Source organism: Pleurodeles waltl, chromosome 5, assembly GCF_031143425.1.
Source record: "Pleurodeles waltl isolate 20211129_DDA chromosome 5, aPleWal1.hap1.20221129, whole genome shotgun sequence".
In the NCBI taxonomy this organism is placed as follows: domain Eukaryota; kingdom Metazoa; phylum Chordata; class Amphibia; order Caudata; family Salamandridae; genus Pleurodeles; species Pleurodeles waltl.
In genome coordinates this window covers 424,059,607-424,077,498 of record NC_090444.1, presented here as the reverse complement: position 1 = coordinate 424,077,498, position 17,892 = coordinate 424,059,607, and the positions used below count along the sequence as shown (strand labels likewise).

General features: G+C 43.6%; 1 protein-coding gene across 2 annotated transcripts in view; it reads left to right on the top strand.

The window, feature by feature from the left end:
• Positions 1–17,285, top strand: part of EML6 (EMAP like 6) — an 854,573-nt gene extending 837,288 nt beyond the window's left edge. For both annotated transcript variants that reach the window (XM_069234186.1, XM_069234187.1), the window contains exon 41: positions 11,966–17,285. In XM_069234186.1, the coding sequence (XP_069090287.1) occupies positions 11,966–11,990 (25 nt within the window). In that variant the 3' untranslated portion in view covers positions 11,991–17,285. The remainder of the gene's footprint in view (positions 1–11,965) is intronic.
• The last annotated feature ends 607 nt before the right edge of the window (positions 17,286–17,892 follow it).

Below are 17,892 nucleotides of genomic sequence, written 5' to 3'. Positions count from 1 at the left end.
ACAATTTGAATTTGTATTGTACAAGGGGGGGGAGGGGACAACATGCTCACTGATTTATGTTGGGTAGGTATTCAGGCACAAGTATATTGCGTACGGGGGGTGATTACTCCACAGTTGTGGTAGGGCCCAGTAACTGGGGCGCTGGGGATTAGGCTGTTGTCCTGGCAGCATTTACAAATATGGATCTACAGTATGGTTTGATGTGTTTGTTCTACTGTTCATCCGGGGTGACTAATGGGGAGTTTCTGGTTGGTCAGGTTTGCAAATGTTTGAAGTTCATTACAGCAGTGCATTTATGAATGCAAGAGGCAAAATGGGCACTCACTTTGCCTTATCTCCTCTGGAGGGTAGTGAGGGGTGGGGGACTAGAGGGAGGGATGGTAACAAAGCCTTGGTATGGGACTGATTAACATGCTGGCATGGAATGTCAGGGGGCTGAAGAGTTACACTACACGTTACAGGGTGCATTCTTTTCTGAGGCGTCATAAAGTTCACATAGCCTGTCTACAGGAAACACACATGACTGAGGAGGAAGTGCAAAAACTAGCTAAGAAATGGCAGGGTCAGATGTTCTCCTCATCCTTCTCCTCGTACGCAAGAGGTGTGACAATATGGGTTGCCCCAGGGATCCCATTTATCCACGTTTACAGTGAAGTGGATGTAGAGGGGAGATATGTACTCGTTCAGGGCACCTTAGACGGGGCGCCAATCACTATAACACTGATGCACCCAACAAAATGATCACTCCTCCTATGACAGTATACCTGAGATTTTGGGGGTCAGGGTGGATGCGCCTATTATATCGGCCGGTGATTACAATTGTATTTTAGATGGTGAGAAGGATCGTCTCCCGCCTAAATTGGGGACTAAACCGATGATGACGAGAGCTCTTGCGGAGGTAATGTGCAATTTAGGGCTATAGGATGGATGGAGGGAACTACACCCGGAGGTGTAGGGAATACACCTGTCACTCTAAGACGCATAACACGCATAGTCGGCTAGATCGGTTTCTTCTGGGTGGACTGAACTGCTCACAGGTGCTTGACATTAAGCATCTGGGTAGGTTTCTCTCTGATCATACACCGTTGTTGATGCAGCTGCAATGGGGAGCAGATAATACTAGGTTAACACGTATTTGGCGCATGCCTACGGGTTTTCGACAGATGCTGGATGTCGTGATAAGGTGGTGGTTGCCATTAAAGGTTATATGGACTTGAATTGGAACACAATGAATTCTAGGGGCACTGAATGGGAGGCACTTAAGGCTGTAGTGAGAGGTGTATGCATAGGCACCGCTTGTGGAGTGCATAAACAAATGGAACAAGAACTTACTGAATGGGAGGATAAGTTATTGGTCCTGCAGCATTAGACACCAACAACAAGGGAGGCTGAGAGGGAGCAACTCCGGTTGTACAAGACAGTTAACAGCTACTTGGACACACTAAATAAGGTAACACTTAGAGCACATAGACAGCGCATGCATAGGGAGGGGGATACATCTGGCAAATTATTGGCGTGGATTCTAAAACGGGAAGTGGAGTTTCCCCCATCTTACATATTAGGAATGCCAAAGGTGTGACGATAACCAGTCGTAAGGATATCCTTCAGGTGTTGGTGGAACATTTGCAGTGAGTATCGAGTGCTGGCGCCCCAGTCCCAGATGACGATTTAGGGGGGTTCCTGCAGCGGATGCGGCTTCCGCTGTTGGAACAGGAGTGTATGCAGACACTGAAGGCTGTTGTAAATGTAGAGGAAGTGAGTGAGGAGGTGGAAGCATTGACGAAATCTAGGTCTCCGGGGTTCCCGGTTGAGCTGTATCAAACGTTTTCCCTCCTCCTGTGAGAGAAGTTGTTGGCGGTATTTGAGGAGGCCTGGCTTCGGGGTATATTGCCGGAAACCATGCGCAAAGTGTGTTTGATGCTAATTTGGAACCCCCCTACATGCCACTGTGGTAAGGCTGTGTCTCTGTTATTCATGATATGTGAAGGGACTGGTTTCATGTGGATCCTATCGGTGGGGGGAAAGGTTTAGGGAGATTCCTGCCGCAGTGGGTGCTATAGATCCCTGTCTCGGATTGTATGTTTACTCTGTCCTCCAGAAATGTGACAAAAAGATACTGTGATATCTCACATTGATATGCACTGCACTGTATTGTTGTTGGTTATGTTTTCCAAACTAAATAAAAACTACTATATAAAGCAAAAAAAACCTTCAGGTTTTTCTCAAATTTATGATTTCGAACTTCCTTTTTGAGCCAATCCTTTTTTATTGATTGTATTTTTAAATGCTCTTTTGAACCTTGTCTTTAGGGACACAATACTTCATAGTTCATGAGGTCAACAGTCCCTGACCCTGCAATCTGGCCACCACTGTCATGCATATTATCTAAGCGATAGGACTCCCACACCTCCAATGGGTTACAGTATGCTTTATGACAAGCACAAACCTCCCTCTCTCTCCATGCCGCTTTAATGTTGTGTTCATAACATTCCTGGAAAGACAGTTGTGTTTCCGACCCCTACCGCCAATAAATAGTCAGAACACTACATAGGGAATTTGCGATGGTAAGCAGGTGATAAATATACATGTCCTCATGAATTCCCTAAAGCAGGATCTCTAGCAGTAACAGACATCAGAACAGGAAACCCCCTACAGCAGGTGGTTCCAATAACTTAAACATGAATAAAATACAATTATAAAATGAAAAAAGAAACAATCGTACTTTTTATATGCAGCTTTGTGCCTTGTGCCTTGAGACACAGAAAGAAAACAAGGAAGTAGAGATAGAGTTGCTTCCTTTTCTGTGGCCTGATGGAAGATGTGACAAAAGAAACCCAAATCAGTGTGAAGAATTATAGTTTTGGCTGTGTGAACCTTCTATTGTGCAAGGAGCAGACGCTTAAGGCCCATATTTATATTTTTTTGCACTGCATTTGCGTAATTTTTTTACGCAAAAGTGGTGCAAACTCACAAAAGACAGTTATATTTTGTAAGTTTGCACTGGTTTTGCGTCAAAAAATGACAAATGCAGTACAAAAAAGTATAAATATGGGCCTTAGTCTGTCAGGACTGTGACGAGGAAGATGGACGAGGAGGCAATAAGCAGTTTCTAGAACTGCCACTATGTGGCAGTGTACACACTACTTTGCAGCAGAACATAGAAGTATTTGTTATCTTGAACTTTAAATTGAAAGGCACAGATTTACTAAGATTTGGCGCAACGCAGCGAGACAACTTGCGTCAAACAGAGAGAGCAGGAAAGCGCGTTCTGCTTTCTCTGCAGTGCCACACTATGTGCTGCCTAGTGCCAATGCAGGATCCCTTTTGCCATGATGCAAGTGTGCCTGTGTTACAGGCAGGATTGCTTTTGTGCAGGAAGTGACACCTTGTACAAAAACAATCCTCATAAACATATTTCTTCTCGTTATGCCTCTGTTGGGATGGTGTACCTTTTTGATGCATTCCAAGGTTTACCAGTCTTAGTAAATCTGGGAATGCATCAACACCATGGATGGATGTGTGAGAACACCCATGCTGCACCCATGGAACACCTTTCTAAAGCAGAGTAACACAAGGCAGTGACTTGCACTGCCTTGTGTTACTCCAGATTTACTAAGCCATGCACTTTAGGGCTTGCCTCACCTTACGTGGAACAACGATGCAAACTCGGAGTAAATATGGGTCAAAACTTGTTTAAAATATTAGAAATTAAAACCTGCTGCTGCAATGGCTGTCGTCATCCAGGTTCTCTATGAAAACAGCTGTTTTCAGTTACGTAGTTCCCATTTGGCTTAATCTAATTCCAGTTGCTTGATTTGATATATAGATATATATAGTCTGGTAAACCTGCACCCTTGATGCTGACTTGACGCTACACCGAGGAGCAATGGATGGCGACCACGACCTCGAATGTGGCGAATTGCAGCTCCCAGCTGGGGCTGTCTCCCCGCCTTGTCGCGGGTCCCACCAGCCCAGAAGCCGCAGGAGAAGTGCTGGTAACTTAGTGCCGAGCGGCATCCGCGAACACGAACGCAGCAAATTGGAGCTCCTTGTCTTGCCGAGGGACCTACCAGCACGGAAAACGCGGAAATCACAGGAGAAGTGCTGGTAATGTGGCGCAGAGGGGGCTGAGGTGCAACGTGCGGCGGCCTCAATTTGCAGATCCCAGCCAGGGGCGACCCCTCTTTTTGCCGCAGGACCCACCCACTGGCTCAGTGGTCGCAGAGAAGAACTGGTGACACCAGCAGGACAGCGTATGACAGCGCGCTGCTGCAAGTGCGGCAAGCTGTGAGTGGTACAAGCCGCGACCCCTGGTACTTTCTCCCCCACTGGGGGCTGGTTCATTGCCCCGCCACAGGATTCACCAGCCCTCTGCTGGCCCCTTGATTTCCGCTTGCGTTCACAGATCCTTCATCTTCAAGTAGTTGGGGCGGGCGCCCCTTCCCCCGACCAGACTGCCAGGTTGAGTGTTGTGCTCCTGAGGGCCCGGATGCCTTTCCTCCCCTGACTGTCTCTCCTGGCCCATTTTGTGAGAGTGGAGCCACCAGGCGCCCAGAGAGGTTGCAGGGATGCCACGGAAGCTGTGAGGAACGGAGCAGTCATCATTTGCGTGCCGGTGGTGGGCCAACAAGCCGTACTTCAAGTCGTGCGGCAGCCATCTAATCTAATTGACCCGCCCCATCATCCGGTTCCTGCGTGGGTAGTGGGCCCCTCAGCCGGCAGCAGGAACCATGCAGCTGAGGCAGTGTGAGGCAGCATGAGGGCTATCCTAGCCCGTTAATCTACCTAAGTTCTGTTGAGTTTTATTAATTTCCAGTCAGCCGCATTTAGGAGCAGCGGGGAACCGTGTGACGCCCGGATACAGCGGTGCCGTGAGAATCCTCAAAGAGACATTGGACCCACGTGGAGGCTCATGGTAATGTCGAGACACTGGGAGCACGTCACAGACCATCGTAGCGAACGTCTCCACCTGACGCAAGTGGTGGTAATTCTCCCTCCAGTAGCATTTTCAGACCCTGTTCATCATCGCTACAAGGTATTGTTGGTTTTCTTAAACACCATTCCAATTATCTTTTCCTCTCACCTGGCCACCCTCTCTGCTCTAATCATCTTTAAAAGTCCTCATCATCTAACAGAACATTTTCCATTTCAAAACAAGTGAAACACTCAACATTGCACCATGGGTCACAATGGCTGCTAAAAAATTAAGATCCGGCCGATTGCTTCCGGGGAGATCCTGTCAGACACTTTGGCCCATATTTATACTTTTTGACGCAAAACTGCGCTAACGCAGTTTTGCGTCCCAAAAATTAGCGCCGGCTAACGCCATTCTGAAGCGCCATGCGGGCGCCGTATTTATTGAATGACGTTAGCCGGCGTTAGCCGCTGGCGCCGTCTGGTGTGCGTTAAAAAAAACGACGTACACCAGGCAGCACCGGCGTAGGGGAAAATGGAGCTTGGGCGTCAAGAAATGGGGCAAGTCAGGTTGAGGCAATTTTTTCACCTCAACCCGATTTGCGCCATTTTTTACGACTCCCAACCCCCATAGAAATGACTCCTGTCTTAGCAAAGACAGGAGTCATGCCCCCTTGCCCAATGGCCATGCCCAGGGGACTTCTGTCCCCTGGGCATGGTCATTGGGCATAGTGGCATGTAGGGGGGCACAAATCAGGCCCCCCTATGCCACAAAAAAATTAAAAAAAAATACTTACCTGAACTTACCTTAATGTCCCTGGGATGGGTCCCTCCAGCCTTGGGTGTCCTCCTGGGGTGGGCAAGGGTGACAGGGGGTGTCCCTGGGGGCATGGGAGGGCACCTCTGGGCTCCTTCAGAGCCCACAGGTCCCTTAACGCCTGCCTTTTGCAGGCGCTAAAAAACGGCGCAAAAGCGGCCGTACATCATTTTTTTGGACCCACCCACTCCCGGGCGTGATTTTTGCCCGGGAGTATGAATCCGACGCACATGCCTCGGAGTCGATTTTTTAGACGGGAACGCCTACCTTGCATATAATTAACGCAAAGTAGGTGTCCACGCTCAAAAATTACGCTAACTCCATGGACTTTGGCGCTAGACGCGTCTAACGCCAAAGTATAAATATGGAGTTAGTTTTGCGTCGAAATTGCGTTAAAAAAACGACGCAATTCTGGCGCAAACGGAGTATAAATATGCCCCTTTACGCCTAAAATGCCGAAATCAAGTCTTTTCTTCATGGGACAAAGAGAAGGCTCCCCTTCCTCCTTCAAAGCCTGGATCTCCAGACTGCAAGGTCTTTCTTCCATCAGAAGAACCTTTCCCTTCTTGTCCTTACCCCAAGGATTCAGTCCTCCCTCATGTTCCGGCAGATCCAAAAAGGAGCCCAGGCACATCTTACACATCTTCCTTTATCCTTGAGCCTCCGGCTTTCTGTAAAGCTTCTTCGCCTTCTCCAAGTACAATCCCTCCATTAATTCATGATTCTACCAGCCTGGCCATTGTAAAGGAAATTTTGTCTCGAACTTGGTACTGACGCTCCTTTTCCGTGCACTGGCCCGAAATTTTTCTCGTGGACTTCACCCTCCCTGACCTCGATTTAGAACTCCAATAAAGATATGTGTCCCGCCAGGAAGCAAAATCTCCCCCGCTATTTCCTCTACCTCCATCCACGGGTTTGCAGCTGTTCAGTAGCACACCCTCCAACCATTCCTCCCTATGTTCTCACCTTTCAACGACACCCAACCTGAGTGTAAACGCTAACTCTTTAAATAGTAACCCTGATCAAAATGTTTTGGTCTTCTCTTCGCTCTTACACTTAGATCGCCTTTTATCTTCTATTTTGAACCTTCTAGAAAAATTGTTTGGAGGATCTGACTGTATTTGTGATTCCATAACGGCCATTCTAAAAGAAATGACACTTGGCAATGGAGTTATTCCTGGATTATTAATGCAACATCGAAATGACCATTTAGCATGCTCTCAGGCTGGTGCACCGCAGGTGGGCCTATCCCCTATGAATCCCGCTCCCATTGAGAGCCCAGTCAATTAGATTTGTATTAAGTGACTTTTCATGAGAGAAAGACCCGGATCCTGTCTCCGAGCCGGTCATGTTTCCAATCTTCAAAGTTTGACCAAAGGCAAATATCTTGACCAGTACCTCGGGTACCCTAGAGCAAACTCCAATACGCAAAAGGAAAAAAGTCAAAAGGCCCAAAAAACCAATCCGGAAACATCCTAAAAAAGGTCGGAGAAAGACTCGATTCTCCGAAGATCAGTCTGGCTCACAAGATCCTATAACCCAGGAGGTTCCAGTTCCACATCCTCACCTTACACCTACAGTTTCCCAGCCAATGCCCGTACCTCATTGACCCATTGGCAACCCAGAAATGGTTGACACAATTTTGGCTCATGATCAGACTATTTCACAACCAATTAGGCCATCATTAAATCCATCTGCCAAATCCTTTGGAGCAAATTCAGGACTTAAGCCTGCCCAGGTTTGGCCGCACCCCATCAAAAGGGGACAGGGACGTTACCCTGAGGACACCTTGACTTTAGACTTCATGCTCTTATTTGATAATGATCTTTTTTTTTAACAGATCTCAATTGTTAAAATGCTTTTCTGACATTGAACCTCTTAGACTGATTGAAAGTAGGGCTATACAACTGGTCTCTCTGAAGGCCTCTGATTTTGGTCCCTTGTCTCGAGTATCCTTTTTCTCCAAATTTTTAATCCTTTTTAGCCAAATTTATTGTCAACAAAATCTTAAGTAACTTAGAGTCTCTACAATGTAAAGGTATCAATGTGGTTCCTGTCTTGAGCGAGACAGGTTTAAGGTTAACTGAGTGGGCCCCCAGCTTCCCAATGGAGCGTGGAAACCTACCTCCCCAGCTATCCCTCTTTCTAACCCTGCCACTAATTTCCATACCTATCAGTAATAAAAAAAATCACCTGGGGGTTCATGGCTGAGAAGAATTATTTAGGGATTCCCTAGTTTGTCCGCCTCCTGATTTATGCACTAATTCCCATTTTTTGAATTGGCTACCGGCAGTGTTAAGTAGTTCTGCCACAACGTCCCGGCTAACAGCTCCATTAATGTAGCAATGAGCTTACCCTTATATCTTGGAATGTGGCAGGTTAAAATCTAAGGGGGAAAAAATTGACTCTCTGGACTCCTTAAATCCTGATATAATTTGCTTCCAAGAAACGTGGACTATTGGGGAGTTGCAGTTTAAACATTATTACTCTCTTTGCTGCAAGGCCACCCCCTCAACGAGGGGTCACAATGAGGGAGAGGTTGCATGTTTGTTGTCGAATAGGCTGCATTGGCAGTATGAATGTTTTAGAGACCCCAGTAACCTGTTTTTAGCCGTAACCTTACACTGCATTGGAGTTGGAGACAAGGTAACCTCCCTCACATTGATGAACTCTTATGTCCCCCCGGCGTTCCTTTTAACAATTTTCGAGTCAAAGTATTTCATTACATTAAGGAGCTCTGGGACAAGGATCCAGGAACGCGAATCATTATGGTAGGAGATCTAAATTGTAAGATTTCCAACTTGGGGCTTGCATCCTTTCGGGATGAGGAAAAGGAGGAAGCTTTTGGATTACCCCCTTGTATTTTCCCTCACAAAATAAGGCCCGATAAGTGTGGGAAGCTCTTTCTCGAGTATCTGAAGGAGAATGATTGTATTGTTGCTAATGGTAGACCCCCATCTGACTCCCCAGCCCATTTCACACATAAATCGTCCAGGGGTGCAGCAATTCTGGACTAGGTGATATCGAGCTACCAGTCTTTTTCCCTGTTAATGGACATAATAGTATTACAGACTACCGTCAGTGATCATAATATTTTGGTTGTCTCTCTCGACTTGAAGGTGCAATCTGCCGATTCATGGAATTTAGCAGGGCAACACCCCCAGCTTAATGTCAAAAGGGGAAGAACATATTGGTCCCCGGGTAGTTTCAAGGGGCTCAAAGGTATCCTAAAAAGTATCCTGAATGCTCTAGGTAGCTGGGTAGGAAAAGTAATGGAGAGTTTTACTGTTTTTATGCAACTGGTTGTTTTGATCCCCCTCCAGAAGCCCCTGAGTAACCACATAGCAAAACCTGGCTCCTTACTATTATTGAATAGAGAAATGAATGCTGTTATTCGTAAACAGTATAGGGATCATACATCTGTGAGGCAATCCCAGCTAGGCACCTTAAAAAGAAGGAGGGGGAGGTTAAGAGTGCACCTAAAAAAGGATGCTACAGATAGCTTCTGGGTTACAGAAGAGAAGCAGCCTCTTCCGGCCACACTAGGCAGTTTTGGTCTCTGATCGCAGAGGGGTGTGGTACAAGAACCAGGCCTCTGCCAACGTCCATCAACGAATTAAGCTGGTCGGCTTTTCTATCTGCCCTTCATGCCTCCAATGGGACTACACTGGAATTCCCACAAATCAGATATGATTCCTCATATTCATATGCCACTCTAAAAGAAATTGAGGCTATTATAAGAAGAATGCCTAGTTGTGCCACGATGGGCCCAGACGAAATCCCAATACAGTTAATAAAACACAACATATCGTCCTGGTGTAGGCTTTATCAATATTGCTACGTAACCAGGAATGTCCCTCAATCCTGGAAGGGTAGCATCATTGTCCCTTTGTATAAAAAAGGGGATCAAAGTTGCCCTGGGAATTACCGCCAGATTGCAATTTTGGACGCAAAGAAGAAATCGACAGGCTATCAACAGTTGCGTGTAGAATATTCTACAACCATTGCAGTCAGGTGGATTACGACTGTAAATGGCCAACGTAACCACTCTTACCTCTTATAGAGGAAAATCTTGTGGGACAATTTGCTTGTGATTTATATTTTATGATTGTGTTACATCCCCATTCCAGTGTTCCCTTGTTTTTGTTATGTTTTGGGTATGATTGAGATGCATTTTTATGTCTTAGTATTTGAATTCTTCGTCCTGCCCTGAAATGCTTAAATAAACTGTGTAAAGAAATCAGATCACCAAGAGAGTAATAATAACTCTTTCTTGATGGTAATAGAAGTATCAGTTGGTCCCCTGCTTCCGGCCACGTTTTCTTTTGCTTGTTCTCTTAGCCAGGTCAGGTAGGGATATATTGGGTGGACCTCTCTTTTTTGACGAGTCACAGATTAATGATTGGGCAGAAAGGTATAAAATTTTCCCCTTGGAGCAGTCAGGCTTCAGGAGAAAACATGGCACAATTGACAATATCTCAGTTCTGCAAGTAATTAATGAAAAATAGGTCTCTCTGAGGGGGAAGTGATCTACGCAGCCTTTGTAGACTTCTCCACAGCATTTGATAAGGTAGATTGTGTCTTGTTATGGAAGAAGCTCCTAAGACTAGGCATGCTCGGTATTCTCTTTGACCTTGTGGTATCCCTTTACTCCTCCACCTGGTGCAGAGTATTGCTAGGGGGTGAACACGGTCTATCTCATGCCATTCCAACTAAAACGGCCTAAAACAAGGGTGTATGTTTGCCCCATTGCTATTTTCCCTGTATCTTAACAACTTATTTAACTCAGTGTGAGGGTTTTGACCCTAAATTAGGAGGGAGACGGTTATGTTGTCTACTTTACGCAGATAACATAATCATTTTAGATCGCACCCCAAAGGGGCTTAAAAATCGTCTTCAAACCCTCGAACAATACACCGAATCCCACTTTTTAAAGGTAAATTTCTCTAAAAGCTCAATTTTGTGCTTTCAAGATAATAAAAGATTTAAGTACAGCAACGTTTGCTGGACCTTGGGAGCTCAACACCTCGAAAGAGTAACCTCATATGCCTTTTTGGGTAAAATCATCTGTGGGAGCCTTAACGACAGAGAGCATATCGAGCACAACCAAAGGAAGGCCCAAACCCAAGCTAACAGTCTGAATGCCTTATATAGGGCAAAGGGCAGAAGGCACTTTAAACACCTCCTAGAGGTTTATCGGGTGAAGATACCTCCGTCTCTACTGTACGGTATAGAGCATAATGCAGTATCTAAATGGGTCTTTCTCGATAAACTCGAGGGACCTGTCTTAAGGAATATCTTAACTGTAAACTCCACCTTTTCGGCATCAATATTAAGACTTGAGTTGGGCTTGCGCAGTTCCTTTATTCAATGCCTGGCTGCGGTAATTCGCTGGATGGTTAACCTGATGACGTGCAGTGACGACTATTTGCAGTCACTGCTAAAAAAATATTTATATATTAGCTGGTCATAGAGCAAAATATACCATTGGCGGGAATTTTCTATATGCCATTGATCATCTGTAATTATATTCTTCTGCAATTTTCACTCTCTCTCCAGCACTGCTCAAATCCACACTCAGGAAAGCAACTTGGATGGCGAGTTTCCGCCAGGGTAGCCAGGCCTGCGTACACAGGCAGAGTTTTCACATAATATTCAATACCCTAAGGCCAAGGGTCACACAGCCCTACCTCATCTGGAACATGTTCCATGGGGTGAGAAGATTATGGCTCCTGCTGTGACAGGGGCAGCTACCCCTCAATACATTACAAGCCAGATGGTTTATTTCCTCCACTATTTGTGATCGTTGCCATAACGGCGTCCAAGATTTGAAACATGTTGTTTTAATTTGTCCAGCCTTATCGCTTCATTGCCACAGGTGGCTGCACTCTAATTGTTTAACTTTTTCCTTTAGTACTGCTTCCGATTTATTACAAGCCCTCCTCATTCCGCAAAATGAAATGTTTTGTGCTAGAATTTTTAACTATTTTAAGTGCTTCTCAAAATTGTACTAGTTTAATCAACCTGTCTACGAAAGTTTAATCCTTTTTCATTTTTATTATGTTTTTTTACAGTATGTATCATTTTATGTGGACCTCCTGCGGAGTTCCATAACATAATAAATACATAAACTTGAAACTTGATGCGATATGCAGTTTAATAAATGAAATCAATTCTAGTTATCGGACAAACGTCGTGGAGGTAATGACCTATATATTTTTTTTTTCTCTACAGCGTATTCGTGTGGAGATGCCTTTAAAAAGAATAACATTCTAACGCTGCCGTAAAGTGGCAACAGAAGGCTGGGAAGCTGCATTGTAAAATCTTTGGCTGCTATGACGGTAATCACAGATACCTGCACGGATGCGTTTTATACTGAGGAAAAATAGCGTGGTGATGTCTAAATGCTGCTGTGACCTTCCGTCAACAAAGTAAACTGTGATGCTCTTCAAAAGAAAAAGAAAGCAGAGAGACTGACACCAAGCGGACAGAGAAGCTGGCCTGCCGTTCAAATAACTGACCTATATCACTGTCTTGAGTCACTTACGGACCAATTTAGATATTATTCAATTCTGATCATGACCAGGACAAGATTTCAGGTCGCCAGATCGTAAATATTTATATATATTTTTCAGAGTCTGTCTATTTTGACACCGTAACACTATGGGCCTCGCTGCAGTGTTCCTGATTATTCCGGCAGGGCCAATAGTGAGAGTAATTGCCCCATCAAAATGTCTGCAGTACATCCTTGGATCCTGCATTTTTTTACCTCGACATTATGTATGCTGAAAGCAGGCAGAGTTTAAGAAAGGTGGGGGTGGAAGGAGAGAAGAGGGGGCAGAGGAATACCTGCCTGGCCAGGTATTTACAATTGTGCTGATAATTTCTTATTTCTGAAGGGACCTCCAGGATCCACCTCATAATCCACTGGTAACTCCACCTCTCCAAAGTTATCTGTACCCTCGATATTGATAGATTTGTGGTGCAGTTACTAATTACACTAAAATTCAGATACTGTGTGATGAGGCCATATTTGTTTGACTGTGCTTCTTCCATAGGGGTTTACAATCATTTTGTCTTAAAGTGTGTAATAATCTCTTAGACTTTCACAGTGCAAAATTCTGACATTTTTTACGACAGTTATGATTTTGAACGATGCCAAAAAATGTACAGCTTATGTAATTATAGTCTTAGATTCAAACCAGCATGGTGACCTCACTCTCCAGCCACAGACCAGGAGCTTAGGGCACCCACGTACATTTTGCCAGTCATGTTTTGCCAATTCATAGCCTCAAAGTAGAAGGCGGAAAGACATATCACAGAAGTACATGGAGTCATTGTGGCTTTATGTCAGCATATTTTTACTTCCGCCAAGAGGTGTGAGATTTGTTTGTTACATCAAATAATCCACCTTTTCATTTCATTTTTATGGTCCATCTTGTCTATCTTGTGATACTTGGCTCAAATGTGCATGTTAGCTGTTATGTACTGTGAACTGTGATAATCCAAGTCTGGATCATATTTAATTATTTTGTTTTCACAGAGAATTTAATTAGAACATTTTTTGTATTCATGAAGTGCCTTTACATTTTGTTGTGTAATGTGGGAGCTAGTTTCATTTCCCACAAATAAATGCTTTCTACATGTGGTGCTATAATTTTGTGACACAGAATAGCAAATTGTTCATGTTTTACCAGTAGACTTACGTGAATCTTGTAAGTACTGGGGCCAAGCGTTGCTCTGTGAGCTTGTTGGGAAAGAAATGTGGACGAGGAAAAACCACATCTAAGGAGGTAAGGTAACCGAGCCTGGAAATTTGGAAACAATAAACAAAAGGGGGAAATGGGAGCAGTGAAAGGGACATGAGGAGTATGGAGGAGGGATGCTCACCAGACAGGCTTGAGTTTAGCTGGTCCTACCCAACCAAAGTGGCCAAATGGAAGAGGGCGATATGCAACATATGGAAACATGAATGCAAGGGGATGGTCACTATAGAGATGTTGGTCATTGAGTCTAGTTCGAGATAGGGTCTTTCAAGTCAGTGAGCCTGCGTAGCGGCCATCAGAAGGTGAGGACATGAGATGCACTATGATGTAAGAGTCACAACACATGAAACAGAGGAGATAAAATCAGATTATGTTGCAGAGCGCTAGTATGTCACACAGGCTCCCCAGTGCAGTATAAAAATGGCAGCAAACACTGTAGTGAAAGGGATATCATGTCCAATATCCATAAGCGTGAATAAACTGTGAGTGCATACTGAAAAAAGTCCAGTTTGCATAACACGTAACTTAGTAGTTTAACTGGGAGGGACTGAGTAGGCATAGTTTAAAGTGCTGTTCATCTCTTTTTGCGCGGCATTTTAGATGAGTCACCAATAGGCTTATCAAAGACTCATAACAGAAAGAATTGCCTATATCTAGCATTCAGTTGACCATAATATATTATTGACTACTGCTGAGAACTATGGGCCTGATTTAGATATTTGTGGACAAGTGACTCCGCCATAAAGGTGATGGAAATCCTGTTGGCCGAAATCTAAATCCCATTATATCCTATGGGATTTAGATTTCAGCGGACGAGTTATTCCCTATGTCTTTTTAAAAGACCTCCACCTGAGTTATAGGCCCAATACATACGAAAGAGCCTAAATTAACCAAAGGGGCTATTAACAACCGGAATAGCCTGAAAAAGTAGGGTTATAATTCTTCTAGAGCATTCCACCCGCTGAGAGTTGAATGTTCTAAAATACACATGGAGATACAAAAAACAACCCATGGAATATTGGAGCAGGAGGTCTATACCTTCCATTATTGGCCATATTCCCCCTCTATAGTCTTCGATGGAGCTCCCAACATTCCAGTGTTCTATCTGCTATTAATACTATTGCGCTCCTTCTGCCTTAACATCACACTGTCACAGACTGTTCTATCCCTTTCAACCTTCTTCTTCATAAAAAGAAGATTCAGTACAGCCTACTAGTGAATTGTACATTTACATTTTGTTCACAGGTTTTAGATTAGGATGGACCGAAATCTGTAATAGATATGTGGTTAATTGTGTTTCGCTCAGAAACTGAAATCCTTTTACTGTATATGCTATTTTCTTTTGGATACTATTCCTCTGCAGATTCTTAATTCTGTGAACTATTCCTTGTCATACTAAAACTGCAGAAATGTTCTCTGCTTTCACAGATTGGGGTGCATCATACACAACGACAGAACTACACTAATGCTGCCTGATGAAACAGAAGGCTACATATTGCATAATTGTGACCCTAAGCCCACCTCCTCTCTCCAGAACATGCCCTCAACAGATTCTTACCATATACACAACTATCATCAAGTTGACATTAAATATATGGGTTTTTACCATAATGGGTATGTGGCCTTTTTAGACCAAATATTAGAGCAAATGAAAGTGATCTGCCATGTCTTAGGGATACTAATGAACACTATTTGTGGTGTATGGAGAGAGTTTCTAAAGCTGTGACTCTAACGCTTGCTGCAGGGTGCAAGATAGGGTCAGCCATTCAAAGGAGAGAGATTTTGATATGGCTTGCATTAAAGAGCCTTATATACCACCGGCAAGCTTACATCTCCCTGTTGGACGGTTATTTCCTTTTCTTCCAAGCACAGAAGTTCCTACTAAATGCTGTTGGCGGGACCAGCTCCAAAAATACTTAAAGTGGTTTCCATCCCATTGTGAGCCAGGAACTTCTAAACACTATCATTATTCAAAAACTGCTAGAGATTAATATGCTGGAGTCTATATTGGATACCTTTTCAAATTTCTTCAGGTGCATCTGTCTGCAACTCTGGCTCGTGATGTGGACCCTTGGTCTGCAGCATCAGTGGCTCTTCTAGCTCGCCTTTTAGGTCTCAGAGACAGAGAATTGATACTTCAGAAGATGTCTTCTAACTTTTTGGAAACTAGCAAGGTCAGTTCACCAAGTAATTTAGGACTGCACCACAATTTGTAGGACCTAGTTTCGAAAGGCATTGAACCCAAGCCAGAGGCGCAGTCAGTGGTGGTGAGATAAATTGTTCCAAGAAGCATGTAATTTAATTTGCTTACTTGCATTTGTCTGCTCTTTCTCTGGATATTCAACGCTGTTGTATATGGACTTTGAAAGTTTTTTATCTTGTGTGTTTAGAGTTGTCCATACACTGGAAACTTTAATGTAATCAATGTAGAGGACATGCTGCTTTGATCTGTCAGTAACTCACTTTGACCTCACATGTGGGAGATCTATATTTTGGAGACTCGTACAATGCTTTCAGAACTTTTGCATCATAGGCAGTCTTCAGATCAGCTTTACAAAACATATTTTAAAGGCACAGTCAGTTATGACAATTTACAGCTTAATGTGCTAAAGGTAGTCTCCTGAGCTAATTTGATGCCCTGCCCTCTCAGGTGCCATCAGTGGTAGTTTGCCATAAAATTACTTATTGGTTTCAGAGGACTGACTTCAAACAAGCTGGTACTGCAGACCTTACATTAGGGGTATAATTATTGAGTTCTAATAAATGGACACTCAACAGATTTCCTATACCTTCTCCAGGTACCTCGATTGGATGTGAACATTTTCAACTGCTTTTCCATCATCTGGCCCCAGGTGGCACTGTTGAACATTACATGCAAATTCCCAAACACTCCGATTTTGACAGCATAATTTATTATTTTAGCACACTTGGCGCAAGTGACACTAGTTCCTTTTTGCTTAAGTACTTTCAAAGACAAAGTCATTTTTCAGGTTGTCTTTTTCGGTAATGTTTGTTCCCAAAGATTCAAGCTTTAGGTCCTGTTCACGCTGCAGGAAGCCTATGTCTGTTAGAGACCCAGCCCCTCAATGTAGGTGGTACCTGGGTAGGGCTCATCACTTCCTCGTGTAATCTTTACATCATGATACAGCCAAAAGCATTAGGGGGCTTCCTGTAAGAAGTCTGAATCTAGGTCGCTGTCCAGCCTGCAGAATAGATATGCTGCGATTTCCACATCAGCAATTTAGGCTCCTGCACATCAGCTGGCAGAATTTTGAAATGCCTTTTTGGCTATCTTTAGCCCTCTCTCCTCATGAGCACCATTGGAAGCCTTTACGGTAGTAGTTTCCAGACATTTTAGAACCACGACCCACTTTTTAGAATGACACACTAGCATGACTTATTTTCTTTAATGTACATGAGGGATGATTTTTTATGTAACTAAAAGGTAGCACATTGTCATTTACAGGCATCATATTTTCCATTGAAACGGCCACTAAGTATAGACATACAGCTTTATGGTAAAAGTAAAAAGCATACAACACTCAAATGTTAATGTGTGGAAATGGGGTGTCTGTGAATATGTATCATGTGTGCACCACCAATTAAAGTGGCTTTATTAGTTTTGAGCCTATTAAAATCTCTTTTTCCAGCACACTTCAGAATTACAAAAATATACTTCATTTTTGCTGTTTTAACTGCTAAATGCATACAGTTCACTTACAGCTGTTTACATTTTGTTGTGTGTTGCAAGTAAATTACATCCTACGTTTCTCTCATAACTTCACTTTAAAAAAAAAAACTCCTCTCGCTTTGCAGAGAAGAAGAAAGGTAAAGTGCAATTCCCATGTTAAAAGAATAAGCAGCAACTTCTCAGAAGACACAGCGTAACATTTGATCCCCATTGAAGCACCACAAATTTGATAAAATAAACACATAAGAGAGATGTGTTGTTACAGAGTTGTCTTTGGAAATTACATTTTTTATGCTTGGGACTGCAGTGCCTTTGACTTAGGTTTTGGCTTTGTTTGATTTCATCATCTTCTATGCCTCCTGCTGCTTCAGCACTGATGATGACTTAGGGTATTATGCCCGATACTTTGGATGCAGTGCAGAGTTCATCATTCATTGACTCTAAACTAAGAAAGCAAATGAGCCACGTTTTCCAAGTCCATGCATAATGTGCTGCTCCAGTCCAGTTTTTTTCCTTTGAATTCTGGAACTTGTAGTCCTATTTTATAATGTAATAAATAAGAGAACAAGTCCTAGAATAAAAATAAAAAAATCCTGGATTGAAGCAGCACATCACGCATTGACTTGGGAAACTTGGCAGTGCCAAATGAGAGGTCAGATTTTTATCTCGGAGAGTCTTACTCTTTTACAGTAGTCTAGGGCTGA